The sequence below is a fragment of the Aricia agestis genome, chromosome Z (genome assembly GCF_905147365.1).
Source record: "Aricia agestis chromosome Z, ilAriAges1.1, whole genome shotgun sequence".
Classification (NCBI taxonomy): Eukaryota; Metazoa; Arthropoda; class Insecta; order Lepidoptera; family Lycaenidae; genus Aricia; species Aricia agestis.
Genome location: NC_056428.1, coordinates 36,521,614 through 36,545,555, shown reverse-complemented (window position 1 = coordinate 36,545,555; position 23,942 = coordinate 36,521,614). Strand labels below are relative to the sequence as shown.

Below are 23,942 nucleotides of genomic sequence, written 5' to 3'. Positions count from 1 at the left end.
TGTTGTTACCTGATACTTAGATTTAAATTCTCATACAGATGAAAATTCTAGTTTAAAATTTTAGGCTGTCACATCAATCGAAAAACAGACTATTTTTTTATTCCTATTAATACGAATGAGCCCGAAATCATAATTTTCGGTGCTGGAGATCAGGTTTTGAGGAGAATGGCACTTGTGAACCAGAGTATTTGGTGGAAATATGTGTCAGCTGCACATTCCCCTTGTTGAACATGTTCAGTTATTGGTTGTATAATCCTGATGTGTGAAAATCCTATATTTATGTATAAGACTGTAGTAAACAAAATCGTAAAATTTGACCCGATTGCGGTGAAAAGCTTTGCAAGAAGTATATGTCAACTTTTATAATATCTTATCGAATGGAGGGTAAAAAGTGATACTACTATCATGCTACCACTCCTTTTCTTAAAAGTTTTTTTTTTTTGTAATCATTTTAAAATTAAAATCGACTTAAATATATTAATATGTGAATTTCGCCTTTAGTCCATTCGAATGTTGACAGCGGAGTAAACTATCCATATCAATATTATAATTTAATTCGAAAGTGTATCTGTCTGTTTGTCTGTTATCTCTTCACGCCGAAACCGCCGATTTTGCTGAGCATGAATGTATATAATTATGCTAAATTTCTTCTCAAAATATTTTGAGTCTCGGGAAAAAACATAGGATACTTCTAGTCCCGGTAAAATGTACGGTTCCCGCGTGATGAAAGAGTTTTGGCGCAACCGAGTTTCGGGCGCTATCTAGTCAAAATATATCGTCATAGATACAACAACAAGTACGTCAGAAGGCACACCGTATAGCTCATTTAAATATGCGCTTTAGAAATACATTTCGCAACAAGTTACCGCGCATCTATTGTCACTAGATACACTACTCGCTGTATAAATAAATATTAACAAAGCCGAGTGCGACGTCTTCCACGATACAGTTAAATTGTGTGGTTGAAAGTTTTGAATGAACATTACAAAAGTTTTGAATGAACATTACAAAAGTTTTGTTACCCTTGACGTTGAATGAATTTAGAATTGTCCAAGCTCAGCACGGAGAGAGTGCTAAAAGGCTGTCGTGCCCTCGAGTATAACTTGGATTCCAATTTTATGACGTTGGATTTCATTAGAGATGATCTTTCAAATTGATATCAATTATAATTTGAACACAAAACTAGGAGAACAAAATCGTCCTAGAAATTCAAGTCGTTTAGATTGCAAACTTTGTATTTTTATTTATTCTGAATAAAAAAGTTTGAGTTTATAATTTCCACTAAAGAATGGCTTAATACCTGAAGGCTCTTGAGTCTGACCTCAGCTAGCTCGATAAATATTTTAGATATTAATTCAATTTTCACGTACATTCGACTAGGTCAATGTCGTCGGTTCGTTGAAGGAAAATATCGTAAACAAACATGCGTTGCATTTCAATGTGTGACAAGCACGAGGCTTCTAACATAAAGCCCGTGTATAGAAGGCGCAAAGTACTTTACGGCCTTATGTATCGTTTCTGACACCACCAGAATAATCAATGAACTGTTAAGTACTTATATACGTGGTTCTCGTGACAAGGCAAGCACCTGAACTAGTGGTCATCGATGGTAGGTAGGGATTGTTATCAAAGATTCAAAGATTTATTGTTGTGAATATTGTAAAATAATTATTTTAGATTCAAGAGCGTTAGGAAATTTAGCACTCAAGTGAGATCGAGTTCGATCAGTTAGGCTTTTAAGTTGTAATTTGTACCAAAGTTCCTAAAAGATTTTATCCATAAACACATAATATCAGGTAAGAATGTATTAAAATATTTAAGAAAACTAGAGTCTTTTAGACGGAAAATAAAGCATTTCACGAATTATGAATACGTATTTGTACACGATTAATTAATTGGTATCTAATTTCACTGACACACTATACTGAAAGGTACTTAAATCATTAGGTACCTAGTATAGCTAAGAATGACTCAGTTTGTCTTAGTAGAGAAAGAGAAACAAAACCCAGTGAGTTGCCATAATTTCAAGAACTATCGTTGGACGCAGCACAAGTCAAATCGATTCATCATTAATATGTGCCTGCTCATGCGAATATCGTTTGTTATTTTATGGAAATTGATCGCACATAGGTTAAATGTACATAACATATATTATTATGTATAATGTTAAAATAATATGTTATTACTAATAACACGTATCGCAGTTAACATAATGTTGGAACCATGAGGTTAGTATATTATATGAGTCGACTTAATGAAAAAAGCAATGGGAACAATTTGAACAATCTTAAACCCACGGACTCCCGAAGCCTCGCCCTATTCTACGTTCCTTAGCAAAAAGAATAAAGAAAATATAATGTAAAATCTTAATTCTTATACTTCAGAGGGCTTCGCATTACTCCGCATTGATGGCAAGTAGATACCAATATCTAATATCTATAGTCCAAACGAATATGCGAAACTGTCTATCATTCCGTATGTCTGTTGTTTACGCCTAAGCTGCTTAACCGATTTTGATGAAATTTTCTATGGATAATATTGTAGAGTTCCGCGCGAATGTCGAACCAACGATGTTGTAGTATATCTAGTAGAATATATTAAAGTTGTTTACCAAAGAGTTTATAACAGATGAACTTGGCTGACCCGTAATTATTATAATATCCAAGCAATGCTCCGCCTCGGAACAAGTCATAAAATGTCTGTGTAAATAAAAAACTGTTTTATCTTATTATTGCGAGAACCGCAAAGTTAGTGATAAAAGAACAGAGGGTTGGCTTAGAGCCCAGACGAGCCCTCGCAAAACGTTAAAATATGATAATCAATTTAGCATTCGTATATTTCGTAATGTTGCTCAGTTGTCGCTATGTGGACGTAAAAAGTTTTTTCTGTTTCGTAAATTATTTCTTAGAACAAACATGTGGTTGCGTTATTAAATTGATGTTGTTTTTTCCCCCTTGAAACTAGTCTAAATACAAATACCTACCCACTACCCAGTAAATACGAGTTCATACCTACTTTTATATTACTTCCTACAGATCCGATTCTTACATATTATAGAATGTCATAATATTATGTACTTTACGCTGTGGTTCGATTATTACCTATTCGAATGAGTCAACCGAACCCAGATTCGAGTTGTGAAGTGTTCTTATGCCTCGAATCTCGCTTCGATCGCAGGCTGCTCGTTGGCGAGCAGACTGCATTGCATTGCGACAGCCTGCGATCGAAATGACATTCGAGACCTGAGAATCGGGCCCCAGTTCGGTCAATTCGACCAGTCTCGCTGACTGGTTAGCCGCCAGCGGCCCATGTATTTACACTGGGAGCGCACTCGTGTTTGTTGTTGCGGTTAATGCAATAACACAACGTACACAACCCCTGTAAACACTCTAGGCTCTAGGGTTGACGCCTGGTTCTTATTGGCACGGTTTCTTGTAACTCACGGGTTAAAGTGCTTTGTATTTTTTGATTAGTTTTTTATGATGCCTATATTACTTATAAAAATAGAGAAGTGGGTAAAACAGCTTAAAACCTTATTTATAATGGTGATTTTAAGACTTAATTATCCCACTAAGAACATTTTCATGTAAAAATGTTGCCAAGGTGAGAACATAATATTATAGTTTGTCGTGTCAAGAAGTAGTGAGATCTCATGTAGAGCCAAGTTTCTAACCTTACATACTCAACCCTAAATCTAAAAACCTTAATTTTACCCTAAAGCACGGCAAAATATTTGATAATAATATTATAATGTGTCAGCCGCACAAGGAGAATCTATAAACTCTACACATAAGTCAAAATCGGTGGCCTGGCCATTTATCATTACTGTGTATTTTAGTTTAGTTTAGTATTAAGTTCAAAGCCCTGGCGAATAACAAAATGGCCAAGCCACCGATTTTGACTAATGTGTAGAGTTTAGATTCTTCTCGTGCGGCATGCGTGGTATATGTAGTAATTAGTAACGTTTCAATCTTACTTTCAAACTGTTGTATTTTACGTATCTATTTTCTAACGCTAGTTTGCCGCCACCATAATGTAGAATATGGGGTTTAAAGATTTTATGTTACATTCTAAGCAGTAAGCACCAAGGTGAAATATCCAGTCGTTGGCATGGAAAAAGCCGTTCACTATCTTGAAAGAATCAATAAACTGGAAATGTATCGAGGTTTAAAAAAAATACACAACATTTATTGTGATTTAAACAAAATTATGTGTATAATAAATGTGTGATGATAAGAATGTAGGTTGCGATACGTTGCGTAATCTTACCGTAAGAAGGTCGTCGGTACTGAAATACTAGTTTTAATCCGTGTACAGTTCACTGCAAAAAAAACGTATTAATATTTAATACACAGAACCAAGATATTTAGATAAAACTGAAAACTGGTACTGGGACTTTCATTTTATTTATTATATTAGGAAAGTAGCTTTATAACAATTTTTATCAATATCGGTGGTTAATAATAATAAAAGGAAGCAAATAGGCAGACATACGAGACGGTAAGACTTTCGCGTTTTTAGGGTTCCGTACCCAAAGGGTAAAAACGGGACCCTCCCGGGACGGCACTTCGGTGTCTGTCTGTCCGTCTGTCTGTCTCCAGGCTGTATCTCAAGAACGGTAATAGCTAGATATATGAAATTTTCACAAAATACTCTATTATGTTTATACTTTAATATTTAAAATAAAATTTAAATAAAATTAATAATTAAGGGCCCCCATACAAAAAAACACATTTTTTTCTATTTTTGTTCTATAATGGTACGGAACTTGGCCGATTATTTGATATTACCTAGGTTGGGGAAAAAAGTTTCTTCGCATTTTATATAAATATTCAAAAGGTTTTTTTATAAAGTTTATTTACAATTACCTACTTAAGATGGCAAAAATGCATCGATAACAATGGTACCTACATACTTTGATAAATTAAATGCTTTTATAAAAAAAAAACGATTTTATATTCCTCCCATACAAAACGCCAATTTCATATTATGACGTAAGGACTTAATATATTATTTTAAAGCGGAAGAGTTTGTTTGTTTGTTTGTTTGAACGCGCTAATCTCAGGAACTACTGGTCCGATTTGAAAAATTCTTTCAGTTTTAGATAGCTCATTTATCGAAGAAGACTATAGGCTACATTTTATCACGCTACGACTAAAAGGAGCGAAGAAATAGAGGAAAATGTGAAAAAAAAGGTGGGAAATTATTTGAAAGGGCTAACTACTGGAGCAATTTTTCTGTTGTTTGGCACAGATAAGAAGTAGACCACGTGAAGGATCATAGGCTATTTTTTGTGGACTAATTTGTCTGTGAAATACCTAATTTACGCGGGCAAAGCCGCGCGGAACGTCTATAGTCTATAAAATACGGTCTATTATTTACTATTGTTACGTGCTAGGGTTCGAGGATTTGGACAGAAAGACCTGGTGACTCTCTTGAAGACTTTATTAACACTGCACTAAACACTAGGTCACAACACTTAGCACTAAGTCCAAACACTAATCACTAGGTCCAATCACTAAGCACTATCACTGTCCTAGGTCGTAGCCAAGTCGCAGGTTTCAGTGGTTCACTCACTATTGATCACTTGTTGTCGCCTCGAAGATCGCTCAGATTGAACTGACTCGCCGGGCCTGCCTGCAGCTTTTTATATGGCGAGACGAATTCCAGAAAGTTCCCGATTCACGTAAACAAGTAAACAACCGTGGGAACTTTCTAGGAGGCTCGAGCATGTACCACAATAAAACTGCCGTCCTTACGACAAGTGCAGTAAGTTGAATTTTTTGGCAAATTTAATTTAGACCTTATGGACTCAGTCATAAGGTCTAAATTAAAACACGTAAACACACATTGGACCTTTCTAGAAGGTTCGAGTATGTACTTGCGCACCTCATGCCATCTAGTATTGAGTAGGGGATTTATGTTGCCTGTGCTCCCTCGGTAAGTTTCGCTGGTTTGTCGCTAGATGGCACAACGTGTCCGTAAACCATGTACCGTAACACTATAATATGTTGCCCGTAACGGTAACTGTCCATTATGCCGCTATAAAAATTATATCGTTATCCGGGCCTTCCTGTCTCCATACCGAACGTCTTCTTAATAATTTCAACGGTTTAAGCGTGAGGACAGACAGGCATACACTCACATACAATAATAGAAAGGATTACATTGGGAAGCACTGACGTTCTTTCTAAGTCTCTCATCTGCGAAAAGAGAGATTTAAAAGAGCTGCACTGGAAGAGCTTATCCTACAATACGAGTCGTGACTCGTGCTATTGAATACTATTTGCGACATAAGCTGTCCTTTTGTGTCCCTTCGCCACTCACTGCTATTATTGAGGCCAAAGACTGCTTACACTACTATATGTCTACTGTAGTATATGTGTATTATCTTATAATATACAATTCTCGTGTCACAATGTTAGTCACCGTACTCCTCCGAAACGGCTTTACTGATTTTTACCAAATTTTATATGCATATTCAGTAGGTCTGAGAATCGGCTACTGGGTACTTTTTATATTGATAAGTGCATTTTTCCAATAAATAGCAAATTATTACAACTCGAGACTGACGGCGACCATTGTTTGTGCGATGGTCGTTGTCATGGTGACATACTTATTTAGTCACTTCAATAAAATAGTCTGGCAAAATACTTTATATGGCAAAGAAACGTTTGCCGGGACAGCTTATTATATTATGTACTTACCTAGAGTTAGTAACTAAGTATTAGTTACTGAACTAAGTAGGCGCTTGATCAGACAGAGTAAAACATATTTTAATAGTGCTGTTGAATGTGACCCACGCACACTCACATACGCAAATACCAGTCTGCAGTCGATGCGATCATTTCTTATAGTAGTTAGTAGAGAGTAAAACATTTAATAGCGCCGTTGAATGTGACCCACGCACACTAGCATACGCAACTTGTACCAGTTTGCGTTCGAGGCGACCATTTATTATAGTAGTTAGTAAACTCCGCTCTACCAGACTGAAAAACATTTAAAAGTGGCGTTGAATCTACTCACGCACACATATAACCACGTCTACAGTCGATGCGGTTTGTTTTTTTTAAGTTTCCGTTCAGCGGTTTGGGCGTGAAGAGGTAGTATACAGCCAGACAGACAGACACACTTTCGCATTTATAAAATATAGTATATAGTATACAGTGTGTAACAAAAATAAGTGATAATACTTTAGGGTGTGTACGTGTTCCTTGTTTTCGTCTTTCAGCGCTGGTACTTTCACAGTGAACTCTCTACAAGGAACACGTACACACCCTAAAGTATTATCACTTATTTTTGTTACACCCTGTATAGTATAAGTAATAAGTATATGGTATATAATACGGATTATGTCCTTGTCTTCTACGCCACTATCCTAAAGTATAGGACAAGGACAAAACACTCTTTTAGTAAAATAGAGTATACACTATACAGCAATGTATATAGAGTATAAACAGTAAGGATATATTATGCTTATATTTATCTTCAATAAGAAAACGCCCGCAATTTCTTTGCGTTGCGCCAGAAATCGTTTATCACGTGGGAACCGTACATTTTTACTGGATAAATGTATCCTATGTCCTTTCTCGGCAGTCATATTTCAGCAAAATCGGTCCAACGGGTTGTTCTTGAAGAGGTAACAGACAGACAGTTGAGCTTATATTATTATGACCTAACTTGTGATCGTTGAAACTTGTAACACATTAATTGTATGTTCAAGCAATAATTAATATTACATTTGCATATAAATAATAGAGCAAAGATGGAAGGTGCGACCCGTTGCTCAATAAATAATAACCATAATAATAAATAATAAAACTGGAGATTAAAATAACCTTTACTTTTTTTTGTATGATTGCAATACTTTTGCAAAGAACTAAAAAACACGAAAACCACATAAAAAACATCGCATGGATACCTATAACACTTCTTCTTTCACAGAAACTTAATAATTAGAATGAATAATATGGAACTCTAAAAAGATATAAGAAACCCTTTAGGCCTTAGGGCCCTAGAGTGTACTAAAAATACATACACTTACTTACAGTGACGGATTAAGACTACTTGATGCCCTAAGCAATCCATGCCTGTGGGCCCCCCTATCCGTCTCAACTAGAATCGGTCTTTGAACTCTTCGGGCACCAGAAGCCCCCTCAGACGTGATGCCCAAGGCAATTGCTGCTTACTTAAAACATAAACCTCCTTGCGCAGTCGGATACTGACCAGTACCCAAAACTATATTATCACTTCACGTCATAGTATACGATTATAGTAGAGAATAATAAACTGTATTGTTTTTATTTCGGCCTAGTTCTCCTATCATTAGCATGTGTCCATCAACCGGAACGTTCATGAATAACATAGCGACTTGCCGGCTAAATATATCTACGTTCACGGGAAATAAACACGTAAATACTACGGTACGGTTGCAGGTCTTAAATTACCTAGAAGTACGTAGATTTGGTGAATGTTAAGTTAGTACGTAAGTTATAATTTTATAACTTAAGTAATGTATTAACTTTTCATGACAACACACACAATATTTCTTTTTTAATATTTGTAATGATGAGGAACTGATAGAAAGAATAATTTTCTTTGAATATTCTGAAATGCACGCAAAAATGTTACAAATATAATTATAATAGTTTGCTATTGTATATAGTAAGGGAGGGTTTAGAGTAAGTTTTCATCAAATTTGTATACTTTATTTATAATGAGATACCCTTATGTAAAATATTGTAGGCGTAACTATGAAACTTCACGAAGCGCTAATTCTCCACACGAGTAACGTGATGCTGCATTGCTTCTTCAAAATAAATGAAAATACGCTAATGAATGAACAAACCTTTAAGTATAAAGTTATCTACCGTCCAATATTAAAATTGTATTGCTTTAAAGTCCAATAATTCAAAATGTGCAAGTATAAAGCTGCTTTCAGTACTGTGAATATGAACGAAGTTGACATGATTTCCGTGCTATATCTGGTTCGTATTCATTATGGCCGCAGTAAATCTCGTATGAAAGGGGACTTAATTAATAACTGAATGTAAGATTAAAGTTTTCAAAAGTTTCTTTGTAACTCCCCCTAATTATATTTTTATGTGTAATTAAAATTGTTTTCATATTTCGTCACGAGTTTAGTATACCTAACTGTACTCGGCGAAACGAGGCGGTAGCGGTCATTGACATTTTAGTCTAGGCGCTAAATGAAAAAGCTCGCACTGTATTTAGAATATCTACTAGGTGTAACAGAAATAAGTGATAATACTTTAGGGTGTGTATGTGTTCCTTATAGAGAGTTCATTGTGAAAGTAGCAGCTCTGTTACACCCTGTATACATAATATTATAAAAGAAAGTCGCTTTTTTTCCCTCATGTCCCTTTGTTCCCTTTAATCTATAAAACTACGCAACGGATTTTGATGTGGTTTTCTTTAATAGATAGAGTGATTCAAGAGGAAGGTTATAGGTATAATAACATTCATTAAACAGTGGAGAGATACTGTTATTGTTGGGGTTTCTAATGTGATGTCGTAAATACTGAATTACATTTTTTTCCGCTTACATTGCAAACGCAGGCTGAACCCTACGAGATTTATCATAATAATATACCAAGTATTGTACACATTGAAAAACTCCGCGATGGTATATGTCTATCTCTTATTGATATCCCACAATAAAAAAATGTATTTTTCTTTTTACAACAAATACATAATGGATAATTTTCGAAGCAATTTTAATAAATACAGCATTAAGGGCTCACCTGACTCTAAAAATCAAACATCGTCCTTCTCTTTTCACACTCACGCCCGTCTTTCATATGCCAGGTGAAAAAGGACGGCGCGGAATCATCGCCGAGTTAGTTTTACTTGAATAAAAGACGAATTATAATGATTATGAAAAAAGTGTTTTGAGCAAATTTAGGTTTTATCAATACCTTTTTAGATATTAAAAAATATTAAAGAAAAGACAGCAAACTTCGAAGATCCAAGCAAAAATGTGTCTAAAACAAGGTTTTTTGTAAAAAAGAAACTATCGAGCATTTTTTGAGTAATCGTGTTTTCGTCTTGAGCATTTATGAACTGAAGTTACTTGTGTCAAAAAATCAGTTTTCTAGACCTTACAGATTTTCTAGGTTAATGTATGTAAAGTTAGGGTCATATGGGCTCTTAATCCTTATCCTATTAAATATCTTAAATACATTTAATGTAGATCTATATGGCCATTTACAGCATATTATGATTTAATTATTTTTTTTAAATAATAAGGGGGCAAACGAGCAAACGGGTCACCTGATGGAAAGCAACCTCCCTGCAAGTGCGTTGCCGGCCTTTTAAGAGGGAATAGGGTAATAGGTTAAGGTAGGGAAGGGAAATGAATAGGGAAGGGAATAGGGGATTGGGCCTCCGGTAAACTCACTCACTCGGCGAAACACAGCGCAAGCGCTGTTTCACGCCGGTTTTCTGTGACAACGTGGTATTTCCCCGGTCGAGCCGGCGCATTCGTGCCGAAGCATGGCTCTCCCACGTATCATTGAAAATGAATATTTTCGATGATATTATACTTAGATTAAAAAAATTGCGGGAAGTAGCTTTTACGGCGGTACCGACTAATGCGGGTCACGGGTAGTAAAAATGAATACAAGTGAAAACAGCTGAATCGATTTTAATAATTTTTTCAGTGGCTATATATCTTATACCCGATGCGAAGCCGGGGTGGGTCGCTAGTTTAAGAATAAAATTGACCTCTTATAAAGACATAAAGACACAGATTATTACAGATTCATCGGAAAACTCTTAGAATGATAATCTCCATCTTTTTATGAGTTCAAAGTGAATGCTTCATAATTCATATTCAGTTCACATCGAGTATGCAAAAAACGATATCGCCCTTAGACTAGGAACATGTGACACTTCATTGTTCAATCGCGCTTTTAGAAAAAGACAAGTTTTTTGTCAAGGAGTCAATGACGGCTACCGTCTCGATTCGCTGGCTTATGTCTTGGCTGTATGGTCTAGATTTCTAGAATCTAGATTGTCGTATAACTTCGTAATATTTTCCAGTGTTATTTCTCAATATCTCATGAATTTTACATCATTGTAACAGATGGCTGGACTTTGAAGGGTTTTGTGCTCTTTTTAACAGAAAACTGCATGGCCTAGGAAGTTTGCGGGATACATTTCTTGTGACAGACCACAGTGTTTGTGCGCGAACTCCTCCAAAACGACTCAACCGATTTTAATGAAATTGTATGTATATTCGGTAAACCTGAGTATAAGCTTTTATCGATTTTTTATGTTGATACTAGAAATAATTTATATGGCAAAACAACGTTTGCATCAGCTAGTAAAATATAATATTAATATAATAGTAAATAGTTGCAATCTTGCATATGTTATAACTTATAAGGTATACCGTATAAGAACTCTTAAACCGCATGCTATTATTACTATTGAATGTCAAAATTATGATTTATTAATACGTATTCATTATAGGCTTGATGACTATTTTTTTTCTTATTGGTAACTGAACGATCCTTCAAAAATAGAAACATCGCTGAAAGAATGACTCTAATAGCTTAAAAATTCACCAAGATAAATGACAATTCAAACATTTCATAAAATAGACCTGCCTGAAACGCTCCATACAAAGTACTACGAAAGACTGACGTCACTCTTTCGTAGTTTGTACGCATCGGGAGAGAACTTTGTTCGATAGGTATATTAAATATTGCGTTTATGAAAGTGGTTTATAACAAAAGTTGCTTTTAATTGCATAAGTTATCGAATGATATACAAATATTAAGAAAAATAATTGAAAAAAAATCGACTTTATTATCCAACTTTGAAGGCGCATAACAAAAAAAATACAAATGCTATCGAGCTAAAATTTTGGGATCACTTATGTTTTACCGTGATTTCTTTATTATTAAAATTCGCTAATCTTTGACCTTGTCATCATCCCTATTAGTCTAGGAAGTTATGCATCGCTCCCATACAGAACCTTTATAAAAATTGTATTAAGCTATGAGCTTCATCACATATGTTCCTTAAGTGATTCTAAGCATTTTCAGTCCGGGGGGCAAAACGAAACATGCGGCTAGCGGGGGAGAGGGGGGTTCAAAGATGGCCACCACCCGGTCTCTTTAAAAAAATCTATCCTCGTCCTTGGCTACTAGGGTAAGATTGGTATCATTTTCGTATAAACCAAAGACGTAGAATCTGTTTCTGATATTGATTATACTAAGTTTCATAGTAATTTTACAAGAAAAACGTAAAAATGTGAAAATCTCACTTGGAGATTTTTGCTTTGAGAGCTGATTACTTTTATATAGTGCTTAATAATATCATACAAAAATACTATAATATAACGCATTTTATGCAGATTCTAAATATATACACTTTTAAATATCTCCTTCTACAAAAAGACGCTAAAAAAATTAACAAGCGCAGCGCGGGAAGCTAGAATATTTCGCTTTCGCGGCGCGGCGGTTGCGGGCGGGCGCGAGCGGTGCAAGAGTTGAATAACCTTGAACTGAACACTGAATAAAACTAAGGACAAGCACAAAATTGCAACATTAAAAAATGATTGCCATCTTTTCAGCAAGCTATATATTGCTACTTCAGAGCACAGAGCTGGTGACCGAGACCAATTTTTCAGTCATGAAAATCAGCCTACTCCACCAGCTTTAGCTGTGGCCGAAATGATGAAATCAGGAACTAAGTCTGACTTACTGAGATGCCTATATCAAGAAGCCGATATTCCTAGTGAAAGCATGACTAATGCCCCTAGAGTAGTTCCGTGAAAATCCTAGATGGACCGGCTGTTGTTCATATGTTGAACCCAGGGTTAGCACAGACCTTTTGCGAATATGCCGACACAATTTTTGTCAATTATTTAAAACGTTGTTTCGCGGTTGGACTTAGTTTGGGATATCTACAAGCCTGATAGCTTAAAAAATCCACACGTGAAAAACGAGGAACTGGAAAACGGACTAAAGTTGATCTTTATACTAGAGTTCCAAAAAGTTGGGCAAATTTCCTTCGTGTGGAATTCAATAAAGAACAGCTTTTTGATCTGCTTTCGATCCGATGTCACTCAATTGATTTATCTGAAGATAAAGAGTTCAACGTCACCAAAAAAAGTGCAGTTTTAAGTAATATAAGTCGAGACAGAAGTATGATTGAGCCATGCAACCATGAAGAGGTCGGCCTCGGCACTAGAATGTTACTTCATGTTGCTGACGCTATGAATCGAGGAAATAAAAAAGTAATGATTCGTACTGTAGATACAAACGTTGTAGTCGTAGCAGTCTCGTATATGCAAAAGTTGCCAGCATTAGATGAGTTGTGGATCCACATAGGTACAGGCAAAAACCATACTTATATTCCATGCCACTCTATTGCCAATGCACTCGGTACGTGTTTGAAACGTACTTAGCACTGAAAAAGTGATAAATTCCCTCTAAAAGTTTAATGCATACTAACTAATCGAGTCTGCGGCGCCCATACAGTCGGCATGGCGATGGCGTGGCGCGGGCACGGCCATGCCGACTGTATAGGCGCCGCAGACTCGATCGCACAAAAAGTCTGTAGTCTGCGATCTCCCTTACATATTACAGGACCAGAAAGAGGCTCCGAAGTACTGCCAATTTTTCATGCTTTGACAGGATGCGATACCGTATCTTTTTTTAATGGAAGAGGTAAAAAGAGTGCGTTTGATGCCTGGATTGCCTACCCTGAAGTAACTTGTGGGTTTAAGGCATTGTTGGATGGAAGAATAGAAGATGCGGATAGTTACATCCAGAAATTTGTTTTCACAATGTACGACCGGTAAGTATAAAGTAGTTTGATACAGATTCAGCTTACCTATTTCAATATAAGAATTACTGTAATATTTTATTTTTCAGCTCAAGCCCCTGCACTACAGTAAACGAATGCAGAAAGTATCTGTTCACAAAGAAGGACAGACAGTTGGAGAATATTCCTCCAACGGAAGCCGCTCTACACCAACACACACATCGGGCAATATATCATATGCCTGGGTTCAGAGTTCATGTCTGGGGACAAGCCTTAGTGCCTAAGCAAGACCTTCCGAATCCTTCCTGGGGCTGGAGGATGGAAGAAAATATTTGGACTCCTGGTTGGTCTTATTTACCAGATGTGGCAAATGTGTGCCTAGAGCTCACTCGATGCAGGTGCAAAACAGGTTGCAAAAACCGTTGCAACTGTATTAAAAGAAAATTAAAATGCACAGAGTTATGTCTGTGTGCCGGCAACTGTGCCCGATAATTAAATTATTTTATATAAAAAAAACATTGATTCGTGTAACTTATTCACAAAGTAAGCATGTTTTGCAAAAAAAAAAAAAACAACCGTAGCGAGGGCAGCCACACCCGCCTAGCGCGAGTGTAGCTTCCCGCGCTGCGGTTATTAATTTTTTTAGCATCTTTTTGTAGAAGGTGATATTTAAAAGTGTATATATTTAGAATCTGCATAAAATTTGGTATATTATAGTATTTTTTGTATGATATTTTTAAGCACTATATAAAAGTAATGAGCTCTTAAAGCAAAAATCTCCAAGTGAGATTTTCACATTTTTACGTTTTTCTGGTAAAATTACTATGAAACTTAGTATAATTAATATCAGAAACAGATTCTACGTCTTTGGTTTATACGAAAATGATACCAATCTTATCCTAGTAGTCACCAGGACGAGGATAGATTTTTTTTAAAGAGACCGGGTGGCGGCCATATTTGAACCCCCCCTCTCCCCCGCTAGCCGCATGTTTCGTTTTGCTCCCCGGACTGAAAATGCTTAGAATCACTTAAGGAACATATGTGATGAAGCTCAAAGCTTAATACAATTTTTAAAGGTCAACTTCATAACTGCTCCCACTATATTGTATTAAAAAGCTTAAAAGCAGTTTCCAAAAAATTTGGTTCATAAACTCTGTTTAATTTAACCTTTCTGAGGAACGTGAAAACGATGATGATAAATTGAACAGTTTGCTTGAAGAACTGACACAAAAGTGGGACAAGCAAACACTCCTTAACATTAATATTTTTAGCGCTTGCGACATCGGCCGTCGTGTGCGACTGAATTTTTTGTAACAACAATCAATACGATGAAAAACGGTATCGACGCATTCTAATTCAGGTCTCTTCAAAACATTTCGACACTCCCATTGCGTTAGAAGAGTCTTATGACAAATATACAGGGAATAGGCATGCTAATTACTTATTAAATTAGAAGATAATATGTTAGATGACGCCCACAACTCCGTTGCGCGAAAATTCGTTTTTCGCGCGGGAACCGTACATTTTTCCGGGATAAAAAGTATCCTGTATCCGTTCCCTGAACTCAAAGTATCTCCATGCCTTTCAGCAAATTCGGTTCAACGGTTTGGGTGTGAAGAGGTGACAGACAGACACACTTTCGAATTTATGATTTTAGTAGTAGTAAAGTATGAATAGTCGGTACGGATGTGGTTCTTTTTCACGCGTATTTCCGTCTGTGATAAAACTACATTAAAAGCTTTCGTGAATAATGTACATCGAAGAAATTGATTCATAGGCAGATGGCGGACCCCTTTTGTTCTGGGACTCTGGGTATTCGGTATGTCAATTCAATGTTGAGATCATAGAGTATACATTATAGCAAGCTATAGAGTGCTTCTAACAAGGTATGAACTGTAAGCACGAGTGTGAACATATTTTCCTATAAGCGTCAAACGATGGCGCTTGGAACATCACTAGACTTGCGTTATACGTTTGACAAGTATCTATAGAACTTCTGCTTACGATCGGCACAACGGGGAACAAGCGATGCGCGCGCTCTATAGCTTGCTAATGTATACTCTAAGGTTGAGATCTGTCGACTAGGTTTGACATTATGGTCAGGCGTCTTCCTATGAATCGACTTTTCTAAGTGTCACCGCAGACTTACAATTTCAAGTTGACAAACTAAATCGTATAGTATACCGTTAGCTATGGCGGCTTATGAGAGCTCGCACACTGCATCCAACTAAAAGTTGTACAATTTAGTTGGATGCAATGTGCGAGCTCTCATAAGCCGCCATAGCTAACAGTCATACTATACGATTTAGTCGGTCAACTTGAAATTGTAAGTCTGCGGGGACCCTAATAGTACTTACAGAAATTAACAAATAATAATCGGCCAAGTGCGAGTCGGACTTGCGCACGAATGGTTCCGTAGCGTTATAGAGCAAAAATAGGCCAAAAATTGTGTTTTTTTTGTATGGGAACCCCCCTTAAATTTGAATTTTATTTAAATATTATTATTATAAATATGTAACTCAATTAAGTACACTATATCTAAGGCCTTTGTAAAAATTTCAAGTGCCTACCTGTTGCCATTACTGATATTGAGCAACAAAGGCCAAAAAAAATCACGTTTGTTGTATGGGAATTGGGAGCCCCACCTTAAATGTTAATATTATTTTGTTTTTAATGTTTTTTATATAAACAATCTTGAGATACTTACAGCTTGACAGACAGACAGACAGACAGACGGACAGACAACGAAGTTTTAGTAATAGGGTCCCGTTTTTTCCTTTGGGTACGAAACCCGAAAAAACGATTCTATACCTCTTTAAGTTTTGCATAAAATATTTCGTGTATCTGTCTAACAAATCTTTCGTCGAAAATTTTAAGCATAATAGTGTATTGAGGGCGAGGAGGTGTTAATTATCTGATAACATAACCTAAAAATACAATATCAGCACAGAATATAAATAAACAGTATTCCATCTCAGTAGACGCTCGAATCAGGCGCGCATATTAGCGTGATATCTTTTTATATATAAAATTCTCGTGTCACAATGTTAGGCCGCGTATTCCTCCGAAATGGCTTTACTGATTTTAACCAAATTTTATATGCATATTCAGTGGGTCTGAGAATCGGCTACGATTTTATACTTTTTATATTGATAAGTGCATTTGTTGAATAAATTAGGGTAGTATTTAATGGAGTGACTGAAAATTACAGTTTTAGGTCTCAAAATTACTAAATTTGGGTTATAGAATTACTATTTGAGCGACTGAGAGTGAGTGACGAGAAATTAACTGAACAGCAACTTAGAAATTTTTTATTTGAGTTACTTAAAATACAAAATGAGCAGCTTTATAATTTTTGAGCGACCTAATATCTGTTTGAGTGTCAACGTTACGTCCTGCTTTTTTTTTCAATATTTGGCAAATGTAATTTTTATACTGAGCGGCATTTTATCTTAAATGAAGTGTTTCGAATACCAAAAACCACTTTGAAAAATACACTAATGAGCAGAGTATAACGAGGATACATTAAAACAAAAAAATTGAATATGAAATAACTATTTGATGAAACACTTTTATTTAGGAACTATTACGGACAGGGATAGAACAATTTTTTTTTATTACTATCAAGCAAATTTTTTGTGAGTAGCTTCATTTGGATAAGAGGAACAACAATTTTATATGTGAAAAAAAGAGGTAGCTAACAGAGATAGAAGGGATTTCATACTTTGATTTGATGATCCCAAAATATGTATTATTCTATTTGTAGATACTTAAATTATATAACGGTAAAAGTTTAGAATCGTACGCAACGATTTAGGGGGGCAGGGGAGGAGGGGGGAGAGGGGTAAACCCCGCTTATATATAAAAATCATCAATAAATTACACAAATTATAATCCTTAACGGAACGTCAAAGAAATGGGTAAAATTTTAATGGCGATCTGTACCAAAAAAAAAAACAACTGGCTTCAATTATGATTCGACGGGGCCCCGCTACGCGGGGCTCATACTTCTGGGTAGTTTACAAAAAAATAACCACGATGGGTAAGGCATCTAACCTAACCCAAAAAAGTCGTATTGGTCCGCCGCCCAACTCACCTGACTGCAACGGTTCATCGCCCTGCCCCCATTTTTATTATAAATCAATATTAGTCGTTAGTTTAGTTTATTTTTCGCTTAGTCAAATTAATACCGCTCATGTTATTAAAACAGTATGTTCATCATCAGTCGCAAAGTAATTTTTTATTCGCTCGTTTTATTTCCCAATAAATAATAGTAAATTATTACAACTCGAGACTGACGGCGACCATTGTTTGTGCGACGAGATAGCGATGGACGTTGCCATGGTGACATACTTATTTATTAAACTTCAATAAAATAATACGGGTGAAATCTATTTCTTTACTATCTGTACTATCCATACTAATATTATATTTAATATTATAAATACGAAAGTATCTCTGTCTGTCTGTCTGTCTCGCTTTCACGCCAAAACTACCGAACCGATTGTAATGAAATTTTGTACACAGATAGTCTGAAGCCTGATGTCCTTTACATAGGCTACTTTTTAACTGGAAAAAAGGGTTGTAAGGGGGTGAAAATGCGTAAATTTGTTCAAATTAAGTTAGTTCCAAAAAATCATAATAGATGGCGCCGTGCCGTCTCCTACATCGCGCTGACGCTTACTTAAAGGTCTTTCTATAAGAGGTGGTATCATCTTACATTAGATTTTCGATGTTTTCGATTGTTATTTCTTTGTTACGTTATTAAATAACTCAGTACTTTATGACACACACACAGTGCACACTTCACAGCAGCTGCTGTTTTTGGGTGTTTTAATTTAAGGGGTACCAGGGTTTTTTTATAAAAGCTTTTCACACCAATTTTGTTGACATCGCGCGCTATAAACTGAAGTCCACGCGGACGAAGTCGCGGGCAACAGCTAGTACTTTATATGGCAAAGAAACGTTTGCCGGGACAGCTAGTTTTATATAAACTAAGGTTAATATTATTAGATTTAAGATATCTTGAAGTAGGAAAACAATAAAACTTAAAGTAATTTTAAATAATTTTTCATATTCAACGTCGCAAGCTCGCAAAGGTTTATGATGATCGAGTATGATTTCAAGATCACAGCTGAGTTACTCTACTGTATGATATTTCTACTATGATATCAGCATCGGATCTGTACTCAATCATACATTCGGAAGCCGTGAAACTAGGTTGAGCACACAGAAGCGGCCAGGTTTAATCTATTTTTTAACCAATACCCACGTAATCTCGTAAACCTGGCTATGGATTATACGTTTCCACAAAAATGCTGACCTGGTTTAAATATTGACTGGGCCAAATCCTATAGAACGTTAACCATTAGTAGGTATGGTATTCAGAAAGAGAGTAGATTAGAATATCATAACAGAAAAACCAAAGCTTACCCCTGACCCCATCATACTATGCAATAGTCAAAGTGTGCCGCGTAGCCTCGGGAGTTGGGACTCACACACTATGCCGAATTTCCGCGGCGGAAGTTCGGCATGATTCCGCCTGCAATGTATTTTAAATTACCGATGACACGCCATCCCGAAATTCCGTCGCGTTTTATTGTATGCACGTTTGACATTGCTGACGTAATCATGCGGAATTTCCGCCGCGGAAATTTGGGATAATGTGTTTAGACACTTACAGGGGCTCCGCGACCGATTCATGATTTTTTTTAGGAATGTCATCAGCCGCCAGCATGGAGTCACTTTACTACTCAATGTTTTTCGGTGCAAAATCTGTTTAAATGTATATTTCACTTCTTGCCGCAGTGGCTCAAACTTTTTCCTTTATTTTGGGGTTCCGTAAAAATGTTGCTTTTCAAAAGTGTTCCGCCACCAAAAAGTTTAAGAACCGCTGCAGTAGTGTATCTCAGCCATGTCCTTGATAAAAAAACTCACACAAATAATAAAAATAATGTGCGGGCTAGGATTACGAGCAATAGCCTTGATATCTAATACCCAAAATATCATTGGTAAATTCTAAAAGCATAAATGGAAATGGTTAACCAGAAATGCACTTCTGTTTTCCAAGCCAGGAAATTCTATGTAAACCAAGAATATTATTACTAGAACCAATCTTTGTTAAGGTAATTCAAAAGACTCCTCAAAGAGAGAAAATACTATCCAATACAACTCTTAAACCCACAAAGACGGCCATTTTAAAACGATATCCAGAAGTTAGTTTATGGCCATAAGGTCATAAAGCTCGCACAAAGCCACTTCCGGAGGAAGCGTCGTATTGCTTCCACTCTATATCCGCTTTATCAGCATACTAGACTTGTTAAGAACATATCGTTGAATTTGTGCTGAATAGGTCGGTAGGGTAGATGAAGCTTAGATTTTTTACTAAGCATCTATATTGTCATAAGTAAAGTGTTGTCAGGAGTTGTTTTGTAGTTTCCGAGTGTGTGCGCAGTACACAGGAATAGTCTCTCACCTATAAAGTTAGGAAAAGTTCGTAAATTTAATAATGAAGTGAGATAGATAAAAATATGATAAAACCGGTTAGATAATATGTGCGAGATTCGAGAACGCCCTTTTCATGCATCTTTTTTTTTGTCAGACAATCAGATGCCTAGCATATTTTTTTTGCTTCACTAATCGAACTCACGACCCCCAGAACTGACTCTAAACCACTAAACTATGAAGGTGTTATTTATTTGATATTGGTCTTGCAAGAACGGGAAAACTCTTTAAGAAGAATATGTTTACAAAGTCCTTTTTACACAAAATTTATGTTAGCATTGGATACATGGGATGGGATTCATATTATACTTATATTTTTATATTGGTGTTTGTACTGACTACATATTGTTTATTGTATAGCCAATTTATGTTACAAAACCATACCCATAGACTCTAGACTCTAGAGTCTAGGCCCAAGGGGCTCGCTCTTTTAAACAATAAAAAAACATTTTCTTTCATTGTTCCAGACGTACCTCGACAATAACACCCTAGATATGCGGAACAAGGACCACCGGCATCTGGTGCTGCAGATCGCTCTGAAATGCGCCGACATATCCAACCCCTGCCGCCCCTGGGAGATCAGCCGCAAATGGAGCCTGAAGGTCTGCGAGGAGTTCTTCCGCCAAGGCGACTACGAGAGGAAGCTGAACCTGCCCGTCACGGCGCTGTGCGACCGGCACACCACGTCCATACCGAAGATACAGACGGGTATGTACCATCGAGGAAGTTGATTCCTATGCAATTGACAGACGGTTTTTGGTCGAATATGTCAATTCAATGTTAATTGTGATCTGTCAGCTGGGTTTGACGTAACGCAACCAAACTACTTAGGTCCCCGATTTGCATAGGAATCAACTTCTCTGATAGTACCATGGATGAAATTGATTCATAGGCGGTCGACGGACCTACGTCATTTGATCGGATTGTGTCAATTCAATGTTAGCTGTGATCGGTCGGATGGAGACAACGCGACCAAATTACTTAGGACCGCCGCGCGCCGTCTACCTAGGAATCAACTTTTATATCCATCCATAGTAGCAGTACCATCGAAGAAATTGATTGATACGCTATTGAAGAACTATAGCAATTTTTTTTAATTTATTTAATTTAGGGCCGTCTATGCGGCCATATTCTTTTTTTTGCTATTTTTGTATTGTTTTTCGCACCAAGGATAATTGAAATAATACTTATTATTAATTATAATAAATATTAATATAGCTAGCTAAGCTATATTAGTACTTCCCAATTCATGAGAGGTCTTGAAATTCAGTGTTATCAGCGAATTTTTTACGTCTACACTACTATTATAAAGAGGAAAGATTTGATTGTTTGTTTGTCTTGAATAGGCTCCGAAACTACTGGACCGATTTGAAAGATTCTTTTACCATTGGAATCCTACATTAATTCTGCTGAACATAGGCTAAATTTTATTTTGGAAAAAAAATAGGGTTCCGTAAGATATTTGGGATTTTCGGACGCAAGGTGTAAAAAATCTACCAGAAATGTTACTTTTTTCGCGTACGCTGCCTAAACTATAAAAGATAGAACCATAAAATGTTCTAAGTAATTGTAGATCTTTTAAATATCTACAAAAAAGTCCGCGACACACTATACCTATCTATGTTGAGTGAGGCACAATAACCATTTTTTTATTAAAAAATCTTGAAATGTTTTTGGACTACATTTAAATGCCTTTATTTTACTCATGGCATTAATTATTATCAAAATAAATTATTTAAAAATCAATGTCCACCCGTGCGAAGCCGGGGCGGGCCGCTAGTATTTTATAAATGTTTGCTGATTTTACGGGAACCTTCAATTCTATATTTCTTCTATTGTAACTTGAGAATTTCATTTTAAAATACAGCGTCTTACTTAAGTGTTTTTCATCGCATCTCTTAATTAATAAAGTTCTAACAAACTGCTCACTGGATTGTTCTTATGACCTTCCCTGAAAAAATTCAGTAGTAAACCTTAAAAACTTCCAATAAGTTTGGATTAATTAAAAACATTTTAAACTTGAAGCAAAAACGGAATTTCAGCAAAAGGATCGACGATTGAGTAACTTGCCGGTTTGCTTACAAAATGGAATGAAACTCAATTTATAAATATTGAATATTGCCCGTAACTTATTTTAAGCTGTTTGTCGATAAAAGAAGCTTTTAAAATGCAATATACGCGAGCGGAGTGACAAGAATTTCGATTTTATATGAACGTTCGAGCTGAGTACTTATTTCCATTTGCACTTTACCCGTGACCAGTTTTGAATTTTAAGTTTTATTTGATATTTTTGAATTCAATAAATATTTGCAGCATTGTATTTCTGAATCTAGCTCGAGTAAAGTCGAATGATTATTAATATGATTCTTTTATTTTACACCAGTAACAAGCTTAGGTAACCTTAATAATGTTGCGACGAAAAGGGCTAGTTGTGGATATAGTTACATTAGCCGAATAAGCTACTTAATAAATTAGGAAGGTGTGTTACTTCGCAACTGTTAAAGTAATAGACTATACTGTTTACACCTGTAGTCTAGTCTACGTAACCGAGCCATTTATCATTTCGTGACAAAAACAATTTGTCGTCACTCAGTATTTCGTAAAACGATGCTTATTACAGATTTAATTTCAGGTTTCTCCAAGTTCGTAGTAACACCGCTCATAAAGGAATGGCACAGATTCCTTCAGAACGACCTCTCATCTCAGATGCTCGAGAATCTGTTGTACAATCAACGCAAATGGGAGACCCTGGTCGCCGAGGAGATGGCCGAAGAGACGAAGACTGAGATATCGGACGCCGATATGGTAGATGACGATCTCGAGACGTGCTCCGGCACGTACGTGTCTGACAGCTCCGAGCTGCTGCTGCCGCTGCGGCGCAGTTCGCTCAATCCCACCAAGCCCAACGGGCTCAAGGAGCAGCTCCGGAGATTCTCGGTGCCGCTCAACGTGTTCCAGGACTCGCGGTTCAGGAGCAGGGAGAAGAGTCGTGACTCGCTAGCCGTCGACAACAGGCTCAGGCAGATGAGTCCGATGGGCAGCGAGCGGTCCATCCACTCGCAGCTCAGCGTCCGCGGCCACTGCGAGACGGATGCCGCCGAGAAGGTGCTCAGCACTGAAAAACTACTGCCCGACTCCTCCATCGCGTCCATCACCACGCCCGTGCAGGCGACCAGACTCAACACGGTTCTGAAAGACGGTGGGTCGTGGAAGCTCATCCGCCAGCAGACCTTCCCGCCCCTCGAGACCACCGCCCGCAGCCACGCGCTGGCCTGTCGCCCGCTCCACACCAGCAACGAGGACGCTATCTACCCGCCCCGCTGCAAGACTGATTTCGCACTGAAATTCGACCCGGGCATCCTGGAGGGGAAGCTCAGTAGTATGTTCAAGAAAAATGATACCGATAAGACTGAAAACGATGACGCTTCTGAAAATAATGTAGATGTAACTGACTGTTCCCGGAATCTGGAGAAGGAGAATTTGGACCCGCTGTTCAGGTCGGGGCGCAGGGAGTCGGCCACTGCTGGGAGTCAGCTGAGGGAGAACTTGACCTCCGTGCAGCTTGGCCCGTTCGTGTCCGACAGCTCGCTGCTTCGCCGCCGAAAGTCCATGCCAACTGATGTGGTCGCATTTAGTGA

At 37.1% G+C, this 23,942-nt stretch overlaps 1 protein-coding gene and 1 long non-coding RNA gene across 4 annotated transcripts in view; both read left to right on the top strand.

Moving 5' to 3' along the window:
* LOC121738937 (cGMP-specific 3',5'-cyclic phosphodiesterase-like) overlaps positions 1-23,942 on the top strand; it is a 222,251-nt gene that overhangs the window by 193,407 nt on the left and 4,902 nt on the right. For all 3 annotated transcript variants that reach the window (XM_042131222.1, XM_042131220.1, XM_042131221.1), the window contains exons 8-9: positions 20,772-21,012; positions 22,937-23,938. In XM_042131222.1, the coding sequence (XP_041987156.1) occupies positions 20,772-21,012; positions 22,937-23,938 (1,243 nt within the window). The remainder of the gene's footprint in view (positions 1-20,771; positions 21,013-22,936; positions 23,939-23,942) is intronic.
* LOC121738943 lies at positions 113-13,792 on the top strand. The gene is made up of 3 exons (XR_006037368.1): positions 113-203; positions 1,976-1,978; positions 13,780-13,792. It is a non-coding gene; the product is annotated as an uncharacterized LOC121738943 (long non-coding RNA).